The 23,974-nt window shown below is 44.7% G+C and overlaps 1 protein-coding gene across 1 annotated transcript in view; it reads left to right on the forward strand.

Annotated features, from left to right (window-relative positions):
- Positions 1–7,398: 7,398 nt before the first annotated feature.
- The window catches only part of LOC137437480 (BCL11 transcription factor A), a 182,125-nt gene continuing 165,549 nt past the window's right edge, over positions 7,399–23,974 (forward strand). Inside the window, exons 1-2 of the mRNA XM_068131839.2 lie at positions 7,399–7,849; positions 14,562–15,077. Coding sequence (XP_067987940.2) covers positions 7,795–7,849; positions 14,562–15,077 — 571 coding nt within the window. The 5' untranslated portion in view covers positions 7,399–7,794. The remainder of the gene's footprint in view (positions 7,850–14,561; positions 15,078–23,974) is intronic.

Consider the following 23,974-nt stretch of genomic DNA (forward strand, 5'->3'; position numbering starts at 1 on the left):
CATGCAGTTAAAATAGCCTGCTGCAATTCACGCACAGAGGCAGGCTGCTGGTTCAAGTTGTCGATTTGACGCGTTAATTCTGCCCACAAGTTCTCTATCGGATTCATATCCGGGGACATGGCAGGCCACTCCATACGCTCTACACCACGGTCAGCAAGAAAGTGTTGGATCAAGCCAGCACGATGAGGCCGTGCATTGTCATCTTGGAAGACAAAGTTTCCTCGAAAGGCTGCACGAACAAATGGAAGCAATGTTTCTTCCAGAATGGCCCTGTACTTGAACTGGTTCAGGTTTCCATTCAGAACAACCAGGTCAGTTTTCCCCCCTGCATGAAAAGCAGCCCAAACGGTCACCCCACCACCTCCAGCTTGGACTCTTGGCACTATACAATCTTCGTTGTAGGCTTCATGCACTTGTCTGCGCACTCGGACGCAGCCATATTGACGATAGACCAGAAATCTAGACTTGTCACTGAAGATCACGTGATTCCAGTGTCCTGGCTGCCATTGACGGTGCTCTCTGGCCCACTGCAATCGGCGCTGGCGGTGTTGTCTGGTCAGACGTGGCTTTCTCAGGGGACGCCTGGCATGATAGCCTGCTTTAACCAGTCGTTGGTTGACTAGCCTTCTGGATACAGGCACATTTGTCAGTTGCTGCCACTCAGCCCTAAGCCGATTAGCTGACTTGGTACGGCCATTGCGGACTAACCGGTGCCGCTGGCGATCATCCCTCCTTGTGGTTCTGCGGGGACGTCCTGACCTCGGTAATTGGAGTAGGGACACCCCTCTGAGCATTTCGTTTCAGGATCTTTGACACCTGACCTTGAGTGATGCCATACTGCCGAGCAATAGCACGCTGTTTCATGCCGGAATTTCGTAAAGCCACCATTAATGACAAACAGCATTGTCGAGTTGACGGACCATCTCCAGGGGAAGCGGCAATAACTTTTGTAGACGTGCAGCAGTTGTTTTCCACTAATACAGAACGCAACAATCCTTATATACCCGATTGTGAAGCCAATCGTCAAATGTACCTGTCCGTACATTTTGTCATGCCACCTGTGATTTAATCCTGTTATTGACTTCTTGCTGCGACAGACAATCAGTGACATGGTTCTTTTAACAAAGAAATCACCGAAGCATAAAAGAAACTCACCAGATTGATATACCGAGTTCAGAAAGTAAACCCAAGTCAAGAAAAAAATAATATTCCATATTAAATGCCAAGTCTGTATATACATATACATATACATATACATATACTAGCTTGGCTCAGCTCGCTAAGCGTCTTTACAGAGGAACGGGCTTATTTTAGCTGAGGATAATGACAGTACTTGAGTTGCTGTGTTGTCATGATTTACACAAATCATAATACAAACAATTATTTTGGGAAAAAAATATTTGTAGTGTTTGTGATATTACATTTTTATAAGAAATTTAGGTTGAAGATTTAGGATGAAAAATTAACAAAAAATCAAAAAAGAACCCCTCAGCACATACATCCGGGAGGGGTAGGTGCAGACTGGAAGTTTGGGACGATTACACCTCACCACCACGTAATTCAAAACACCTCACCACCACGTAATTCAAAACACCTCACCACCACGTAATTCGAAACACCTCACCACCACATGATTCAAAACACCTCACCACCATGTAATTTAAAACACCTCACCACCACGTAATTCGAAACACCTCACCACCACATGATTCAAAACACCTCACCACCATGTAATTTAAAACTCCTCACCACCACGTAATTCAAAACACCTCACCACCACATGATTCAAAACACCTCACCACCATGTAATTTAAAACACCTCACCACCACGTGATTCAAAACACCTCACCACCACGTAATTCAAAACACCTCACCACCACGTAATTCAAAACACCTCACCACCAAGTAATTCAAAACACCTCACCACCAAGTAATTCAAAACACCTCACCACCACGTAATTCAAAACACCTCACCACCACGTAATTCGAAACACCTCACCCCCACGTAATTCAAAACTCCTCACCACCACGTAATTCAAAACACCTCACCACCAAGTAATTCAAAACACCTCACCACCACGTAATTCAAAACACCTCACCACCACGTAATTCGAAACACCTCACCCCCACGTAATTCAAAACACCTCACCACCACGTAATTCAAAACACCTCACCACCACATGATTCAAAACACCTCACCACCATGTAATTTAAAACACCTCACCACCACGTGATTCAAAACACCTCACCACCACGTGATTCAAAACACCTCACCCCCACGTAATTCAAAACACCTCACCACCACGTAATTCAAAACACCTCACCACCACATGATTCAAAACACCTCACCACCATGTAATTTAAAACACCTCACCACCACGTGATTCAAAACACCTCACCACCACGTGATTCAAAACACCTCACCACCACGTGATTCAAAACACCTCACCACCACGTAATTCAAAACACCTCACCACCACATAATTCAAAACACCTCACAGCCATGTAATTTAAAACACCCCACCACCACGTGATTCAAAACAACTCACCACCACGTGATTCAAAACACCTCACCACCATGTGATTTAAAACACCTCACCACCATGTGATTTAAAACACCTCACCACCACGTGATTCAAAACACCTCACCACCATGTGATTCAAAACACCTCACCACCATGTGATTTAAAACACCTCACCACCATGTGATTCAAAACACCTCACCACCATGTGATTCAAAACACCTCACCACCACGTGATTCAAAACACCTCACCACCACGTGATTCAAAACACCTCACCACCACGTGATTCAAAACACCTCACCACCACGTGATTCAAAACACAACACCACCACATGATTCAAAACACCTCACCACCACGTGATTCAAAACACCTCACCACCACGTGATTCAAAATACTTCACCACCACATAATTCAAAACACCTCAAAGCCACGTGATTCAAAACACAACACCACCACATGATTCAAAACACCTCACCACCACGTGATTCAAAACACTTCACCACCACGTAATTCAAAACACCTCAAAGCCACGTGATTCAAAACACAACACCACCACATGATTCAAAACACCTCACCACCAGGTGATTCAAAACACCTCACCACCATGTGATTCAAAACACCTCACCACCATGTGATTCAAAACACCTCACCACCACGTGATTCAAAACACCTCACCACCACGTGATTCAAAACACTTCACCACCATGTGATTCAAAACACCTCACAGCCATGTGATTCAAAACACCTCACCACCATGTGATTCAAAACACCTCACCACCATGTGATTCAAAACACCTCACCCCCATGTGATTCAAAACACCTCACCCCCATGTGATTCAAAACACCTCACCCCCATGTGATTCAAAACACCTCACCCCCATGTGATTCAAAACACCTCACCCCCATGTGATTGAAAACACCTCACAGCCACGTGATTCAAAACACCTCACCCCCATGTGATTGAAAACACCTCAACCCCATGTGATTCAAAACACCTCACCCCCATGTGATTCAAAACACCTCACCCCCATGTGATTCAAAACACCTCACAGCCATGTGATTCAAAACACCTCACAGCCACGTGATTCAAAACACCTCACCCCCATGTGATTCAAAACACCTCACCCCCATGTGATTCAAAACACCTCACAGCCATGTGATTCAAAACACCGCACAGCCACGTGATTCAAAACACCTCACCACCATGTGATTCAAAACACCTCACAGCCATGTGATTCAAAACACCTCACAGCCACGTGATTCAAAACACCTCACAGCCACGTGATTCAAAATACCTCACCACCATGTGATTCAAAACACCTCACAGCCATGTGATTCAAAACACCTCACAGCCATGTGATTCAAAACACCTCACAGCCACGTGATTAAAAACACCTCACAGCCACGTGATTCAAAACACCTCACAGCCATGTGATTCAAAACACCTCACCACCATGTGATTCAAAACACCTCACCACCACATGATTCAAAACACCTCACCACCATGTGATTCAAAACACCTCACCACCATGTGATTCAAAACACCTCACCACCATTTGATTCAAAACACCTCACCACCATGTGATTCAAAACACCTCACCCCCATGTGATTCAAAACACCTCACAGCCACGTGATTCAAAACACCTCATCCCCATGTGATTCAAAACACCTCACCTGCATGTGATTCAAAACACCTCACCACCATGTGATTCAAAACACCTCACAGCCACGTGATTCAAAACACCTCACAGCCACGTGATTCAAAACACCTCACAGCCACGTGATTCAAAACACCTCACAGCCATGTGATTCAAAACACCTCATCCCCATGTGATTCAAAACACCTCACAGCCACGTGATTCAAAACACCTCATCCCCATGTGATTCAAAACACTTCACCCCCATATGATTCAAAACACCTCACCACCATGTGATTCAAAACACCTCACCACCATGTGATTTAAAACACCTCACAGCCACGTGATTCAAAACACCTCACCACCATGTGATTCAAAACACCTCATCCCCATGTGATTCAAAACACTTCACCCCCATATGATTCAAAACACCTCACCACCATGTGATTCAAAACACCTCACCCCCATATGATTCAAAACACCTCACAGCCATGTGATTCAAAACACCTCATCCCCATGTGATTCAAAACACCTCACAGCCACGTGATTCAAAACACTTCATCCCCATATGATTCAAAACACCTCACCACCATGTGATTCAAAACACCTCACCACCATGTGATTTAAAACACCTCACAGCCACGTGATTCAAAACACCTCACCACCATGTGATTCAAAACACCTCACAGCCACGTGATTCAAAACACCTCACAGCCATGTGATTCAAAACACAACACCACCACGTGATTCAAAACACAACACCACCACGTGATTCAAAACACCTCACCACCACGTGATTCAAAACACCTCACAGCCACGTGATTCAAAACACCTCACAGCCACGTGATTCAAAACACCTCACAGCCACGTGATTCAAAACACTTCAAAACCATGTGATTCAAAACACCTCACAGCCACGTGATTCAAAACACCTCACAGCCACGTGATTCAAAACACCTCACAGCCACGTGATTCAAAACACCTCACCACCACATGATTCAAAACACCTCACAGCCACGTGATTCAAAACACCTCACAGCCACGTGATTCAAAACACCTCACAGCCACGTGATTCAAAACACCTCACCACCACGTGATTCAAAACACCTCACAGCCACGTGATTCAAAACACCTCACCACCACGTGATTCAAAACACCTCACAGCCACGTGATTCAAAACACCTCACAGCCACGTGATTCAAAACACCTCACAGCCACGTGATTCAAAACACTTCAAAACCATGTGATTCAAAACACCTCACAGCCACGTGATTCAAAACCTCACAGCCACGTGATTCAAAACACCTCACAGCCACGTGATTCAAAACACTTCAAAACCATGTGATTCAAAACACCTCACCCCCATGTGATTTAAAACACCTCACCACCACGTGATTCAAAATACCTCACCCCCATGTGATTTAAAACACCTCACCACCATGTGATTCAAAACACCTCACCACCATGTGATTCAAAACACCTCACCACCACATAATTCAAAACACCTCACCACCACGTGATTCAAAACACCTCACCACCACATAATTCAAAACACCTCACCACCACATAATTCAAAACACCTCACCACCACGTTATTAAAACATTTCACAACCACATAATTCAAAACACCTCACCACCACGTTATTAAAACATTTCACAACCACATAATTCAAAACACCTCACCACCACGTTATTAAAACATTTCACAACCACGGAAATAAAAGTTTGAGGGAGTAGTTCAGTGACAACACAGACACGGCCCAGATATGTAGATAAATGACTGTACCTGAGTTGCTGTTTTGTCATGGTTTACACCAATCATAATACAAACAATTATTTTGCACAAATGTATTTGTAATATTCGTGATATTACATTTTATAAACAATTGAAGTTGAAAAAAAACATTTATTTTCAACAAAATTCCCAAAAATTTTTTTCTCTAAAACAACAAACAAAAAAACCCCCCTTAGGACATACACACGGGAGAGGTAGGCGCATACCAGAAGTTTTGTACGATTTCACAAAAGTTTGAGGGAGTAGTTCAGTGACAAGACAAGACCAGACAACACAGATATATATATATATATATATATACATATATATATATATATAACATACACAGAATATTTGCTATATATGTCCTGTATGTACTGTATGTACAGTATACATGCAATATATACAGTATTATGTGTGCGTACAATCGTACATACACGGGCTGGCAGGATGGCCCAGAGGTATACACACCTGCCCTTAAGCTGTGTTGTCAGGTTCGAATCCCGACGCAGTTATAAAGCGTCATCCCTGTGTGATTCAGGCACAGGTATGCCATCTGCAGGGTGATTCATCAAAATGCACTGGGTCTGCCATCCCTCGGATGGACGTTAAACCGGGTATCTCATCCGATGTCATTCGTTGGTGGATGTTAGAGATCCCACGATGTCCTTCACGAAGAGTAGGTGAGCTATCTCCGGTACCCTGAACAAATGACAAATTACTGCCCTAACTATTGCTGGGAAAGCAATGGCAAACCACCCAATGTAACCCTTGCCAAGAAACTGCTTCGCAGCATCGACGCAGCAATTTGTCTATGTACAGGATATGTCTGTCTCTGTCTGCAGTTAGGTATAATGTTCAGATGAAGCTCGAGCTATGACAGACAACTTTGGCTGATCATGACTCGTAGATCATTCATTCATCTTCGTGGTTAAAATATTTATTTATTTAATATAATATTTATGGATTGTTTCTTTTGTACTCACCTGTGATGTACCTGTTCAGTGCTCACGTCATTATATGATATTGTATTGGCGATTAAGGAGTTTATTTGATTCCGAGCCCCGCACAAATGAGCACGTCAGTCATCACGTGCGGTCAGTACAACCTGGCGGACACCTCGTCATATTTCCCCACCAGGTGCACAAGACACACACAAGGTCGGTCCTTCCCGATCATGGAAAAGAGCAACCACACGCGATCCACCACAAAGGTCGCTCAGCCACCACGTCCCCTACCTCCGACCCCATCGGGTATCCCTCCCGCCACATTCTCATTCGACCTCCACCTTCACTCCCTCCGCGGGACCCCGAGCCTTCCTCCTCGCACCCCTCAATAAGCCGGACTCCCGCCACCGTCGGACCCCGACCGCCCCGCGTCGGACCCCGACCGCCCCTCGTCGGACCCCGACCGCCCCTCGTCGGACCCGAGGCTCCCGCGGAGACACCGCCAACGCATCACCCCGGGTCCGCTCTCCGCGCTCTTTCTCTCGCTCCGAGGAGAGCAGGAGCGCGCCCCCTGTACCCTCCCGCACCCGAACCTCCTCCCGGCGTCCCGGTGCCGCGCCCTCCTCCCCTCCCCGGCCAGCCGAGCAGGCGGCCCGCCTGAATGACGTCCAAGTTCGCCGGGACGGCGCACGTCACGTCCGCACTTGAACCGCGGGTCAAAAGCGCCGTCGAGGGGGCTCCACCGTCCCATAATTCCTCCCCCGGCCGCGACCGGCGCCATCTTCCTATTCTTTTTTGCCGCCGAGACGCGCCCCCGGCTCCGGGACTTCGGGGCTCTGAGCTCCCCGGCTCCTGGACGCCGAGTCCACGCGGAGCAGTTCGCCGGGCCCGACGCGCCGCGCGTTCCCACCATGTCGCGGCGCAAGCAAGTGAAGCCGCTGCACTTGAGCAAGCGCGAGTACCCGCGTGAGTCGCTCTCTCTGTCTCTCTCTTCATCCCTTTTCTCTCTTTCTCCGTCTCTCCGTGTCCCCGGCACTTTCCGATTTCCAAGTTTTTGTTCTTTCTCTCGCTTCCCCCAACTCCTCGCTCCTCCTTTCTCGCTGTTCCTTGTCCTTCTGTCCGTGTGCCATGCCTGCCCTTGCTTCCCCTTTGACGTCTCCGTCGCGTGTCCGTCTGCACGTCCCCGTCGCGTGTTCGTCTGCACGTCTCCCTGTACTTGTAGCCGCTGCTTACCATATCCACGTTTACCCTTGTCCCGCCTTTCTCGGTGTGTGTCCGTGTGCATCTGTCAGGCCGTGGCAGTTTATTTCCTGCCTATTCAAACGGATTCTGTTCCCCTTCTTGTGCTGCAACTTGCACCTCGTTCCCATCCCTGCCCATCGTCCCCATCTATCATTCCTTTCCCCCCATGCCCCCGCTCGTCTTGCCCACTCTCTGTTCAAAGCCACGGGGGCAAGCTCAGGAGGGTCATTTGTCTGTCTCACTGTCTGCCTGAGGCTACTGTGACGTACTGTGGTGTGCTTTTGTTGTAACCGCAAGATTTTCACTAACATCAGCATACCATCTTAAAACATTCTCATTCGTCTCTGAATGTCGACAGCATTTACTATGTATATATCTATATGTATATGTATATATATATATACAATATATAGATATACAATTTGTATATATACAATTTGTATATATATGTATGTATATGTATTTGTATATGTATTTGTATGTATATGTATATATATATATATATATATATATATATATATATATATATATATATATATATATATATATATATATATATATATATATATATATATATATATGTGTGTGTGTGTGTGTGTGTGTGTGTGTGTGTGTGTGTGTGTGTGTGTGTGTGTGTGTGTGTGTGTGTGTGTGTGGGGGGTATGCACAGCAGCTTTATTTAATTTGACTTGGACTACTTGCATACCCTGTGTGTTTCTTACTGTATCTCCTGTTCTCTCCCCTCCAGTGCCCTCTGTTCACCATGTTATTTCCTCCTCCCTCTGTGTCTACGACCACGTACATCTGGTTTCTCCTCCTCCTTTCCCACATTGCTCTTCTCTGCATCTCGCCGCAAGCCGTGTGCGTACACCGTGTCTCGCTCTGTCCAGGCTCATCACTGCCTGTCCGTCTCCCTGAAGAGCGGTTCACGATCGAAGGAAAAGGGGACACGGAAGATGGTGACATTGTCTTGTTGTGAAGAGTGTTCTGCAATTGTGTCATTTTTAGCTTCACTGGCGTAGGCAGCACACAAGAGGGAGGAATTAGGGATCAGTAAGGTGAGGAGTGGATTAATACGGGATGTAAAGTGGGTAAGGCGTAGTTTGGGGGCAAAAGGAGTGCGCATTGGGTTGAAGGCAGCTGTTGCTATTTAGGGAGAGGTGTTGGGGAGTAGCTCAAGGACACAGTTGATCAATGTTGGTGCAACCTTGACATCTACTTGAAATTTGTCAGATTGTCCATGCCGTTTGGAGAAGGGTTGCTGCTGTGTGTTAAACAAGGAAGTGTAACTGAATGATGTGAATTTAGGAAGGACAAATCAGGAGAAAGGGGTAAAAAGAATCAAGAATAAGTGTGTAGGTGTTACGGCGTGGCAGAATGTGAAGGGAGGGGGTTGGAGGAGATGTCTGAGAGAGCGCGGAGAGGAGTGCTGCACGCAAGCCGAGGGTGTAGCAGTTTGAGTGAAGCTTGATGTGCATTTATCAGCAAAATTTGGAAATCTAGGTACCTGGTCAAAAATCTAGGTACCTGCACAAAAATCTAGGTATCTGAACAAAAATCTAGGTACCTGGAAAAACATATAGGTACCTGGACAGAAATCTAGGTACCTGGACAAAATAAATCCAAGTACCTGCACCAAAATCTAGGTACTGAGACAAAAATCTGGGTACCTGGAAAAACATCTAGGTACCTGGACAAAAATCTAGGTACGTGGACAAAAAATCTAGGTACCTGTACATTTGCGTAGGAATGTCACAACAAAGCATACCTGTTCAGCGGTCGATAAAGCACCCAGTTAGCAAACGTACCTGGCTAAGCGTAAGTCGTCCCCTAATTTCGAGCACACTCGTTTCTTCGCTTTTCCTGTCAAACTGCAGCTCGGCAATCACTTCGCTGTACCTGGGTTTTACCCTTTGTTTTTGTTTGCACCTCAGTCTCGCTTCTCATGCCTCTCATGGTTCCTCTCTTCCTCGATCTTCACCTCCGTGTTCTTCCCACCAGTTTGTCTTGTCTATCTGTTTGGATGTGAAACTTGTAAACATCTTTTCAATGAATGTGAACATGTAATGGATCAAAAGTACATGGAAGCAGTCGACCAATCGTGAATCCGGACAGAGGTTTGTCTGATGTGTGCCTTACGGTTTGTATACACGTTTGTACTTCTTTCGCTTATATCGGACGGCATTTGTCTGAAAATTCTTGCCTGCAATACAAGACAAGTCTGAATACAGGGATTGCGGTTTCCTGGAAACCAGGAGCACGGGAGAGATGCAGAATCTTCCTACGTACTAAATCCCACGAGTAAGGAAGGGGTTTGAATCCTTAACTCAACCGCTCGAAGCACCTGCCAACGTGGCTCGTTTGTCTGGAAAATAGGCCTGCCTCGTATACCGCTTCGGTGCCGGTGCCACCTTCCGAAGACGTTGTAAACGAAGGCGAAGGCTGAGAGTGCGTGTTGCATCCCGAGTCCCCGTGTGAGGAAGAACGCCATGCACGGCTATTTCCGGCTCTTCCGCATGTGCTTTGCACCCTCTCCTTGCGCCCGATCCTTTTTTGGTGAGAGCCAACAAATCTGTGCTCAAAGCCATCATGCACAGCGTCGTCCCTCGTGTCACCATACAGTACGATTCAAAGCTAGTCGAGGAAGTGTTCATTTTTTCACTTTGATTCTCTCCTGAATTCATCGGCTCTTCACTCTTCCATCACCACCTCCCCTCTTCTGTGTTTTTTTCTCCCCTTGTTTTCACTCCCAACTTCATACACACTGTGTATTTCGCATCTTATTGGCACTCCCTTCCCTCTCCTCTTTTACTTGCACCCGTTGGGTTATTACTGACCACACTCCCTTCCCTCTCTTTTACTTGCACCCGTTGGGTTATTACTGACCACACTCCCTTCCCTCTCTTTTACTTGCACCCGTTGGGTTATTACTGACCACACTCCCTTCCCTCTCCTCTTTTATTTGTACCCGTTGGGTTATTACTGACCACACTCCCTTCCCTCTCCTCTTTTACTTGCACCCGTTGGGTTATTACTGACCACACTCCCTTCCCTCTCCTCTTTTACTTGCACCCGTTGGGTTATTACTGACCACACTCCCTTCCCTCTCTTTTACTTGCACCTGTTGGGTTATTACTGACCACACTCCATTCCCTCTCCTCTTTTACTTGCACACGTTGGGTTATTACTGACCGCACTCCCTTCCCTCTCCTCTTTTACTTGCACACGTTGGGTTATTACTGACCGCACTCCCTTCCCTCTCCTCTTTTACTTGCACCCGTTGGGTTATTACTGACCACACTCCCTTCCCTCTCCTCTTTTATTTGTACCCGTTGGGTTATTACTGACCACACTCCCTTCCCTCTCCTCTTTTACTTGCACCCGTTGGGTTATTACTGACCGCACTCCCTTCCCTCTCCTCTTTTACTTGCACACGTTGGGTTATTACTGACCACACTCCCTTCCCTCTCCTCTTTTACTTGCACCCGTTGGGTTATTACTGACCACACTCCCTTCCCTCTCCTCTTTTACTTGCACCCGTTGGGTTATTACTGACCACACTCCCTTCCCTCTCCTCTTTTACTTGCACCCGTTGGGTTATTACTGACCACACTCCCTTCCCTCTCTTTTACTTGCACCCGTTGGGTTATTACTGACCACACTCCCTTCCCTCTCTTTTACTTGTACCCGTTGGGTTATTACTGACCACACTCCATTCCCTCTCCTCTTTTACTTGCACACGTTGGGTTATTACTGACCGCACTCCCTTCCCTCTCCTCTTTTACTTGCACACGTTGGGTTATTACTGACCGCACTCCCTTCCCTCTCCTCTTTTACTTGCACCCGTTGGGTTATTACTGACCACACTCCCTTCCCTCTCCTCTTTTATTTGTACCCGTTGGGTTATTACTGACCACACTCCCTTCCCTCTCCTCTTTTATTTGTACCCGTTGGGTTATTACTGACCACACTCCCTTCCCTCTCTTTTACTTGCACCCGTTGGATTATTACTGACCACACTCCCTTCCCTCTCTTTTACTTGCACCCGTTGGGTTATTACTGACCGCACTCTCTTCCCTCTCTTTTACTTGCACCCGTTGGGTTATTACTGACCACACTCCCTTCCCTCTCTTTTACTTGCACCCGTTGGGTTATTACTGACCACACTCCCTTCCCTCTCTTTTACTTGTACCCGTTGGGTTATTACTGACCACACTCCATTCCCTCTCCTCTTTTACTTGCACACGTTGGGTTATTACTGACCGCACTCCCTTCCCTCTCCTCTTTTACTTGCACACGTTGGGTTATTACTGACCGCACTCCCTTCCCTCTCCTCTTTTACTTGCACACGTTGGGTTATTACTGACCACACTCCCTTCCCTCTCCTCTTTTACTTGCACCCGTTGGGTTATTACTGACCACACTACCTTCCCTCTCCTCTTTTATTTGTACCCGTTGGGTTATTACTGACCACACTCCATTCCCTCTCCTCTTTTACTTGTACCCGTTGGGTTATTACTGACCACACTCCCTTCCCTCTCCTCTTTTACTTGCACCCGTTGGGTTATTACTGACCGCACTCCCTTCCCTCTCCTCTTTTATTTGTACCCGTTGGGTTATTACTGACCACACTCCCTTCCCTCTCCTCTTTTACTTGCACCCGTTGGGTTATTACTGACCACACTCCCTTCCCTCTCCTCTTTTACTTGCACCCGTTGGGTTATTACTGACCACACTCCCTTCCCTCTCTTTTACTTGCACCCGTTGGGTTATTACTGACCACACTCCCTTCCCTCTCATCTTTTACTTTTACCCGTTGGGTTATTACTGACCACACTCCCTTCCCTCTCTTTTACTTGTACCCGTTGGGTTATTACTGACCACACTCCCTTCCCTCTCTTTTACTTGCACCCGTTGGGTTATTACTGACCACACTCCCTTCCCTCTCTTTTACTTGCACCCGTTGGGTTATTACTGACCACACTCCCTTCCCTCTCTTTTACTTGCACCCGTTGGATTATTACTGACCACACTCCATTCCCTCTCCTCTTTTACTTGCACCCGTTGGATTATTACTGACCACACTCCCTTCCCTCTCTTTTACTTGCACCCATTGGGTTATTACTGACCACACTCCCTTCCCTCTCTTTTACTTGCACCCGTTGGGTTATTACTGACCACACTCCCTTCCCTCTCTTTTACTTGCACCCGTTGGATTATTACTGACCACACTCCATTCCCTCTCCTCTTTTACTTGCACCCGTTGGATTATTACTGACCACACTCCCTTCCCTCTCTTTTACTTGCACCCGTTGGGTTATTACTGACCACACTCCATTCCCTCTCCTCTTTTACTTGCACCCGTTGGATTATTACTGACCACACTCCCTTCCCTCTCTTTTACTTGCACCCGTTGGGTAATTACTGACCACACTCCATTCCCTCTCCTCTTTTACTTGTACCCGTTGGGTTATTACTGACCACACTCCATTCCCTCTCCTCTTTTACTTGTACCCGTTGGGTTATTACTGACCACACTCCCTTCCCTCTCCTCTTTTACTTGCACCCGTTGGGTTATTACTGACCACACTCCATTCCCTCTCCTCTTTTACTTGTACCCGTTGGGTTATTACTGACCACACTCCATTCCCTCTCCTCTTTTACTTGCACCCGTTGGGTTATTACTGACCACACTCCCTTCCCTCTCCTCTTTTACTTGCACCCGTTGGGTTATTACTGACCACACTCCCTTCCCTCTCTTTTACTTTTACCCGTTGGGTTATTACTGACCACACTCCCTTCCCTCTCCCCTATTAACCATTTTCCACTCGTCTCCTCTTCCCAACTTGCTGTAGCCAATCTACTCTGACCCCAGTGGCACTCAGCCTCTCTTTCCCTTTCTCTGCAATCTGTCCCTGCCACCCCTCTTCTTCACACACCCACCTTCCTCCTCACCCTCTCACCCCCACCCAGCCTTCTACGAAACTCTCATTTTGCCAAGTGTAACCTCAAGGCCTCGACTCTCTTGCCTTCCCCCCTCTTGGTCTTTCATAGCCGACCTTGACGTCATCCGCCTTGTCCCGCTTCCACGCTTTGACTCCTTTACCCCCACCACGCCACCTTTGTTCACACCAAATCCATTTCTGCTCTCTGCCTGGTCTCACCAGCCCGACCCACGTGCCCCCTACCCATGTCTCATCGGACTAGCTTGGCAAAAGCATGATCTTCTATCCCGTAAGGTCCAAGGTTCAAGTCGGAGATTGATTAATGATCACAACTCCTGTGTCTTTCCTGCCCACTGCAGTGCATTTCACGGCCCTCTCTCGTAACACTATCCAAAGCTCAACATTGTATTTATTTTTTCCTAAGATGCGTTCTTTGAATACACCTGAAATGGACTAATTATTGACCTCGGTATGGTGTTGTCCCCACCCAGTGCATCCGGCTGATTCCACTCGTGCACTACCCGATGGAACGGATGACAATGATGCGCTTGGTGTGCCCACCGGCTCTCCGGCTGCCCTCCCCACGGCTTCCACACCCGCGGCGGCGAGGAACGAGCCGTCGTCTGAAGAAGGCGACGAAGGCCGGGACCTTCTCACGTGCGGTGCCTGCCGTGCCACCTTCCCGCTCGCTCACATTCTGCTCTTCATTCGGCACAAGGTGCGGCGTTGCAGGCAAGCGCCACCCGGCCCGGGCAAAGCGCACGGGGCATCGCCGCCCCGAGGGCAGGCCCGTGCGGCAGCGGTACAGGCATCGACGACCGGAGAAGACCCGGAGGAGGATGATGATTATGATGAGGAGGACGATGAGGAAGAGGGCGATGGAGAGGACGGTGGTGAGGAAGAGGTGCATGGTGGGGAGACGCCAACTACGGATGGCAGGCTGCGTGACGGACACGAGCTGCGCCCAGCAAAGGAACACGATTGTCAGTTGGGCATCGCCTCTCGAGGTATGTTGTGACTCCGTGGGCTCAGGGCTGGGCATGCTGGCACATTTAGGGCTGTGACTTTGACCAACCTGTGTTTTGAAACTCGTTGCCCGATTGAAGCCGTTAACCAAGTGGGCTTGTGTGAGCAAGTCTGGAAATGCCTTTTCTTCCTGATATGTTTAGACCTAGCCTTTCGTTTTGCTGACGATGGCATCATACCATACCTTTCTTTGCTGCCTAAGGTCGTGGGTTGAAATGGGTGCCAGGTTCGCATGGGTGGAACCAAGAGTTGTATGAAAAAAAAACAATTGCTGTCTTGCCTGCCAGTTTGTTCATCGGGACAATTAATCAAAAGTACATTTGCATACTATGTGCTGATACAACAAAATGTCCACTTGTGTGTACAGGTAAAACAAAAGTGCACACTGTACATGTAAAGCTATTGGACTTCTTTTATCATTGTTTTGTTATTGTTTATCATTGTTTTTTGTATCATTGTTTTTATCAACTCGACACACAAATTAAATGTGAAATGTATTTAATTTTTTTTACATAATAGTGAATTAAAAATAGTACACACCTTTAAAAAATGACATTACTTTCCAGTACCCCTAATATATATACATGTGTGTGTTTTATATATATATATATATATATATATATATATATATATATATATATATATATATATATATATATATATATATATAAATATATTATATATACAGTATATATAATATATACAGACTTGGCATTTAATATGGAATATTTTTTTTTTCTTGACTTGGGTTTACTTTCTTAACTCAGTATATCAATCTGGTGAGTTTCTTTTACACTTTGGTGATTTATTTGTTAAAAGAACCATGTCACTGATTGTCTGTCGCAGCAAGAAGTCAACAACAGGATTATATCACAGGTGGCGTGGCAAAATGTACGGACAGGTGCATTTGATGATTGGCTTCACAGTCGGGTATACAAGGGTTGTTGCGTTCTGTATTAGTGGAAAACAACTGTTGCACGTCTCCAAAAGTTATTGCCGCTTCCTCTGGAGATGGTCCGTCAACTCGACAATGCTGTTTGTCATGGAGTGGTGGCTTTACGAAATTACGGCATGAAACAGCGTGCTATTGCTCGGCAGTATGGCATCACTCAAGGTCACGTGTCAAAGATCCTGAAACAAAATGCTCAGAGGGGTGTCCCTACTCCAATATCGAGGCCAGGACGTCCCCGCAGAACCACAAGGAGGGATGATCGCCAGCTGCACCGGTTAGTCCGCAATGGCCGTACCAAGTCAGCTAATCGGCTTAGGGCTGAGTGGCAGCAACTGACAAATGTGCCTGTATCCAGAAGGCTAGTCAACCAACGACTGGTTCAAGCAGGCTATCGTTTCAGGCGTCCCCTGAGAAAGCCATGCCTGACCAGACAACACTGCCAGCGCCGATTGCAGTGGGCCAGAGAGCACCGTCAATGGCAGCCAGGACACTGGAATCACGTGATCTTCAGTGACGAGTCTAGATTTCTGGTCTATCGTCAAGATGGCCACGTCCGAGTGCGCAGACAAGTGCATGAAGCCCACAACAAAGATTGTATAGTGCCAAGCTGGAGGTGGTGGGGTGACCGTTTGGGCTGCTTTTCATGCAGGGGGCAAAACTGACCTGGTTATTCTGAATGGAAACCTCAACCAGTTCAAGTACAGGGCCATTCTGGAAGAAACATTGCTTCCATTTGCTCGTGCAGCCTTTCTAGGAAACTTTGTCTTCCAAGATGACAATGCACGGCCTCATCGTGCTCGCATGATCCAACACTTTCTTGCTGACCGTGGTGTAGAGCATATGGAGTGGCCTGCCATGTCCCCGGATATGAATCCGATAGAGAACTTGTGGGCAGAATTAATGCGTCAAATCGACCACTTGGACCAGCAGCCGACCTCTGTGCGTGAATTGCAGCAGGCTATTGTCACTGCATGGCAAGCGATTCCTGTCCAAACCTTGGCAAATCTCGTGAACAGCATGCCTCAACGTGTACGTGCTCTCCTGAATGCTCGTGGGGGTTACACGAAGTACTGAACTGTAATTTTACTGTCCGTAATCCCAGTCGTAATTTGACTTTTGTTTTTGTTAAAAAAAAATTTGGCTAATGTGCAAAATAAAGAGATACTTCTGGAAAACGTACAGAAGTTTAACACAGTACTGTCCATGAATTGAGTTCGATATCAGTTTACATCACTTTCAAGGATCAATTTATTTGTTTCGAAATGTCAAATGTGGTTTTTGTTTCTTTTCAAGGTCACATTAACAAAATTTAGAATAATTTCAACATAATTCCAATGAACTTTTGGTTCTAAGACATCTTGAAAAGTAAGTTCACCCCCACAAAAAAAAAATTCCATATTAAATGCCAAGTCTGTATATATACACATATATATATATATATATATATATATATATATATATATATATATATATATATATTATATATATATATATATATATATATATTATATATATATATATATATATATATATACGTATATATATATATATATATATATATGTATAATATATATATATATATATATATATACATATATATATATATATATATATATATATATATATATATATATATATATATATATATATATATATATATATATACATATATATATATTGTAAAGGATACCACACTCGGCAGTAAAATAATATAAATGCTTTATTAACAATAAAGAGTTTATTAAAAATTAATTTATTAATTTAAGAATAAAATTTAAATTAAGAATTTATTAAATTCATTTTAATTCTTGATTAATTCTTTTTTTTTTTCTTTTATTATTATTATATATATATATATATATATAGATATATATATATATATATATATATATATGTATATATATATATATATATATATGTATACACATATGTGTTTGTATGTGTGTGTGTGCATATATGTTTTTTAATATAATTGTTTTTATCAATGTGTATATGTCCATATATCAATTTTTCCACACCTATAATTTCCACTCTCTTTCCATCAATGCTTCCGGGGCATCACATATATCAATTTATTTATAACTCTGTTCATTAATCTAATTGCTTCACTGCGGCCCAGTGGTGTTTATAATAGTGGACTTGGATTTGTCCCCCCCATTTGAGGAAGACCCTCTCATGTTCAGGCCGTTGATGCTCCTATGGTTGGTAGCGAGTGTCCTGGAAACATTGACGGAAAGAGAGTGGCAATCATATGTGTGGTAAAATTGCATGCTTAGTCAGGGTCGTCCAGATAGCTCAGATGGCAGAGCACTGGTACGGTTCACCAGAGGACCTGGGTTCGATTCCTGGTCTGGGCATGTAATTTTCCCACATATATCAATTTAATTATTAAATCCTGTTCATAATAGGTAATTATATATATATATACACAGTCATGTGAAAAAGTAAGTACACCCCATGTAAAGTTTTGACTATTTCAATGTACAGCTATTTGATCTTCATTTCAACAATATTGATAGATAAAGGTGATATAATATAACAAATATCATGAAACATTCACATTTTGCAGTCCATTGTATAATTTAAATAAACATAAATGCAAATTTTGCATGTGGAAAAAGTAAGTACACCCCTACATTTATCACTACTTCAAATATCTAAAATTAGAATCTGGTGCACCAGCTCAGGTGCAAATGATTAGAACATCGTTAGAGAGGATCTTGGAGGAACCTGTCTTATTTAAACCTCAGACATTTAGTTTGGTTTGCTCTTTGTTGTTAAAGTGTGCAGCGTCACCATGCCTAGATCAAAAGAGCTATCTCAGGCCTTCAGATAGAATGTTATAGATGCCTACGAGTCTGGGAAGGGATTTAAAAAGATCTCCAAACAATTTGAAATCAATCATTCGACTGTCCAGAAGATCATCTACAAGTGGAGAAGATTCCAAACAACTGCCAACTTGTTCAGGCCAGGCCACCCCAGCAAGTGCAGACCAAGAGCAGACCGCAAGATGCTGAAAGAAGTCTCTAAGGACCCCAGAATGTCATCACGGGACCCACAGGTACCTCTTGCCACTGTTGATGTCAAAGTGCACGAGTCTACCATAAGAAAGAGGCTGCACAAATTTGATCTACATGGGAGGTGTGCCAGGAGGAAACCTTTGCTGTCCAGAAAGACCATCAGGGCAAGACTAAAGTTTGCCAATGAACACCTCGGCAAAGACCAGCACTTCTGGAACAATGTGCTCTGGACAGATGAGTCAAAGATAGAGCTATTTGGCCACAGTACCAGAAGACATGTTTGGCAAAAACCAAAGACAGCATTTGACCACAAGAACCTGATACCAACTGCAAAGCATGGGGGTGGAAATATTATGGTTTGGGGCAGCTTTGCTGCATCAGGGTCTGGGCAGCTCACCATCATATAATCCACTATGAATTCTTAATTGTACCAGAGGGTGCTTGAGGATAATGTGAGGCCATCTGTCGGAAAGTTGAAGCTCAACCGAAGGTGGACCTTGCAACATGACAATGACCCTAAACATACCAGTAAATCCACCAAGGAATGGCTGAAAAGAAAGAAATGGAGGGTTCTGCAATGGCCAAGTCAAGGCCCGGATCTAAATCCCATCGAGATGTTGTGGGGGGATTTGAAATGAGCTGTGAATGCAAGAAACCCCTGAAACATCGCACAGCTGACAGGATTCTGCATGGAGGAGTGGGCAAAAATTTCTCCCAGTCGATGTCAGAGACTGGTAGACAGTTATAAGAAACGCCTACTTGAGATTGTTTCTACCAAAGGGGGCAATACCACCTATTAGAGCCAAGGGTGTACTTCCTTTTCCCATATACGAAATTTGCATTTATGTTTATTTAAATTGTACAATGAACTACAAAATGTAAATGTTTCATGATATTTGTTGTATTATATCACCTTTATCTATCAATATTGTTGAAATAAAGAACAAATAGCTGTATGTTGAAATATGTTGAAAAAGTCAAAACTTTACATGGGGTGTACTTACTTTTTCACGTGACTGTATATATAATATATATATATATATATATATATATATATATATATATAATTATATATATATATATATATATATATATATATATATATATATATATATATATATATATGAATGAATGAATGAATGAATGATCGTTTTAAGGCCATTTTCCCTGCTAGAGCGGGGGTTAGCCTTGCGGTCCCCATGACAATCTTCTCCATTTTGTCCTATTTTCTGCATCTCTCCTTGTTAACCCCCTTGCCCGCATTTCTTCTTCCACCATCTTTAGCCAAGTCTTTCTCGGTCTTCCCCGTCCTCTACTTCCTTCTACATTAATTTCCATCACTCTTCTCAACCAGTCACTTTCATCCTTCCTCAACACATGACCAAACCATCTCATAAATCTCTCTCATAAATCTCGCTCCCATAAATCATAACACTTCTCACACATGCAGCATACACCTTTCCCTTCAGCTTCAGCGACACTCCCCTCCTCATCAGCACGCCACTCAGTTCCCGAAACTTCTTCCATGCACATCTCACTCGAGCAACCGTTGCCGAGTCTGATCCACCTTCTCCATTCAGCATGTCTCCGAGGTAGCAAAATGTTTTCACACCTTCCAGCTTCACGCCGTCTCCAAGATCCAACTCAACATTTCCTCCATCTGCAGCTCCCTCTGTGCACACCTTACATTTGAATGTAGCTGCCACACTGGTTAATGACCCTCTCAGACCACTACATTTTTGATGAACCCACTCAGCGCACATTGTACATTGAATGGAGTTCACTCCGATACCCTTCCTGCACACAGCACACGGACACTTCCCAGTTCTTTCCACCTCACCACATGCTTTACCACTTGCCATCACCTTCGTCTTTCCGATATTCACCTTCAGACCTTTTGTCTCCATACATTCCTTCCACTTGTTCATCTTTTCCTTCAGTCCATCCATACTTTCCGCAATCAACACCAGATCATGTGCATACAACAACTCCCACGGTAAACCCTCCTTTACGTTCTGAGCCAGCACCTCCATCACAGCTACAAATAGTAGTGGACTTAGTACGGACCCCTGATGCACTCCCACCTTCACCTCAAACTCACCACTGTTCCCGTCCTTCGTCCTTACAGCTGTGCGCGCTCTTTTGTACATTGCCATCACTACTCTGATCAACCATTCCTCCACTCCTAACTTCCTCAATGCCCATGTCAATACTTTGCGTGGAACCCTATCGAATGCTTTCTCCAGATCAACAAACCCAAAAAACAACTTCTTCCTCTTCTCCATGTACTTCTCCTGCAACTGCCTCACAATGAAAAGCGCGTCTGTCGTGCCTCTTCCTGGCATAAATCCAAACTGCATTTTGTCGATCTTCACTTTCTTCCTTATCCTCCTCTCCAACACCCTTTCCAATACCTTCATTCCATGCTCCAATAACTTTATCGCTCGGTACGAGCCACACTCCAGAGGGTCACCTTTCCCCTTGTATAGAGGGACGAGGGTACTCAGTTCCCAATCCACTGGAATGCGGCCTTCTTTCACCACCAGATTACAGATCTCTGTCATTCTCTTCACACCCCAACTTCCTGCTGCCTTCAACATATCTCCCACAACTCCCGTTGGCCCTCCGGCTTTTCCACTCTTCATTGCTCTTATCGCTTCTTCAACTTCCTTCTCAGTTATCTTCTCTGCCGGTCCTAAAACTGGGGTACTCTCTATGTTGCCATCCCATTCATTCTCTGTATTCAACAGCATTTCCATATATCTTTTCCATCTTCCTTTAATTCCATCTGGGTCGACAACAATTTGTCCCACTTCATCCTTCAAGCAACTCACCCCCATCACATCACACCTCTCTTTCGCTATCTGCTTTGCAATCCTGAATACTGCTTTCTGACCCTCTTCCGAATCCAAGCGTTCTCCGAACATTTTCCTACATGCCTCCTGCGCCTTTGCTACCTCTTTCTTTGCAGCCTTCCTGGCTGCCTAATAACTTTCATGCTCTGCTGTTTCTGCTCCCGTACCCTTTGCCTTCTGCCACTCCTTGAACTTCTTCCTCTTCTCGTCAATCCTCTTTCCAACTTCATCATCCCACCACCATGTTTCCGAGTGCCTCGGTGGTCCTTTTGTCCATCCACATACCTCACCAACGGCTCCCAACAGACTAGCTTTCGTTGACATCCAACCACTTTCAAGCTCAACCACATCATCCTCTACCCTACTCAGCCTCTCTTTTAATGCCTCCCTTACTGTCACCTCTTTCAACCTCCACACCTTCATTCTCGGTTGGTACTTCACCCGCCGAGCTCTCCTCGCACCTTTCACCCTTATGTCGCAGACAACCAAGTGGTGCTGTGAAACAGCCTCCTCCCCCGGGATCACCTTTGTATCCCGGAGGTGCCCCCTATCTCGCCTACGCACCATCAGGTAGTCAACGGTTGTCGTCGACCCACCTGACGTGTATGTAACAAGCTTATTATCCTCTTTCTGAAACTGAGTATTACAAATCAACAAATCAGCTCCATCAGCAAACTCCAAAATCCTTTCACCTTCTCCATTTCTCACACCATATCCGTAACCCCCATGAACTCCCTCAAAACCATCCATACTCCTTCCCACATGTCCATTCAGGTCTCCTCCCACCACAACAACTTCCTCATCTTTCACGTTTTCCATCAGCTTCTCTATCGCACACCAGAACTTGTCCTTCTCTTCATCGCTTCGATCAACCTGCGGAGCATATCCCGAGATGACGTTCACCAAGAGCTTTCCAATCATCATTTTCACCATCATCAACCTATCACTCACTCTAGTCACACTCACCACACTGTCTACAAACTCCTCAGAAAACAGGACACCAACACCATTCACGCCCTCCAGGCACCCTTGCCACACAAACTTGTATTTCTGTCCCTGCCTACCCTTCACCATTCTCACACCACTTCCCTTCCATCTCGTCTCCTGCACACAACATATGTCCACTCTTCTTCTGACCAATACTTATATACCAATACCTATATTGGTATATAAGTATATATACCTTATATATATATATAAGGTATTGGTATATATACCAATACCTATATGACCAATACCTATATATATATATATCTATATATATATATATATATATTATAGACTAGCCGAAAGCACCCAGCGTTGCCCGGGTTCTTTTTGAATGAATTTACTACTATAATTCAACTTTTACTCGCGGCTGTAGAAGATTGACTACTATAATTCAGCTCAGCTTTTAATTGCGAAATGGGCCCAGCCCGGTCGAGACGGCCTCGCGACCTCACCTATAACCTTCCCGGGGCGCGTCCCGACATTTTTAGTTCTTGTTGAATGAATTTACTACCATAATTCAGCTTTCACTCACGGCCGGAGAAGATCGTCTACTATAATTCAGCTCAGCTTTTAATTGTGAAATGGGCCCAGCTCGGCCGAAGCGGCCTCGACAGGCCTCGCCACCTCGCCTATAACCTTCCCGGGCCCGTCCTGACAATTTTTGTTTTAGAGGTTTCCTCCTATCTTTCACCATTCAGGAGATTAGTGCGTGCAGACAAACAAACAAACAAAAACTTCCTTTTATATATGTAGAAGATAAATAAATAAATAAATATATATATATATATATATATATATATATATATATATATATAATATATATATATATATATATATATATATATATACATATATATATATATATATATATATATATATATATATATATATATATATATATATATATATATATATATATATATATATGTTACGGATCGCGGATTAGATGTTATTTACCGAGCGGTGGTATTGCCGCGACCTAACAGTTCCCCCGATTCTTCCCCAACTCACCCGATTCCACCCGAACGTTGGCCAAATCGCGCTACGCTAAATCAATGATT

The sequence above is a fragment of the Myxine glutinosa genome, chromosome 12 (genome assembly GCF_964187855.1).
Source record: "Myxine glutinosa chromosome 12, kmMyxGlut1.1, whole genome shotgun sequence".
In the NCBI taxonomy this organism is placed as follows: domain Eukaryota; kingdom Metazoa; phylum Chordata; class Myxini; order Myxiniformes; family Myxinidae; genus Myxine; species Myxine glutinosa.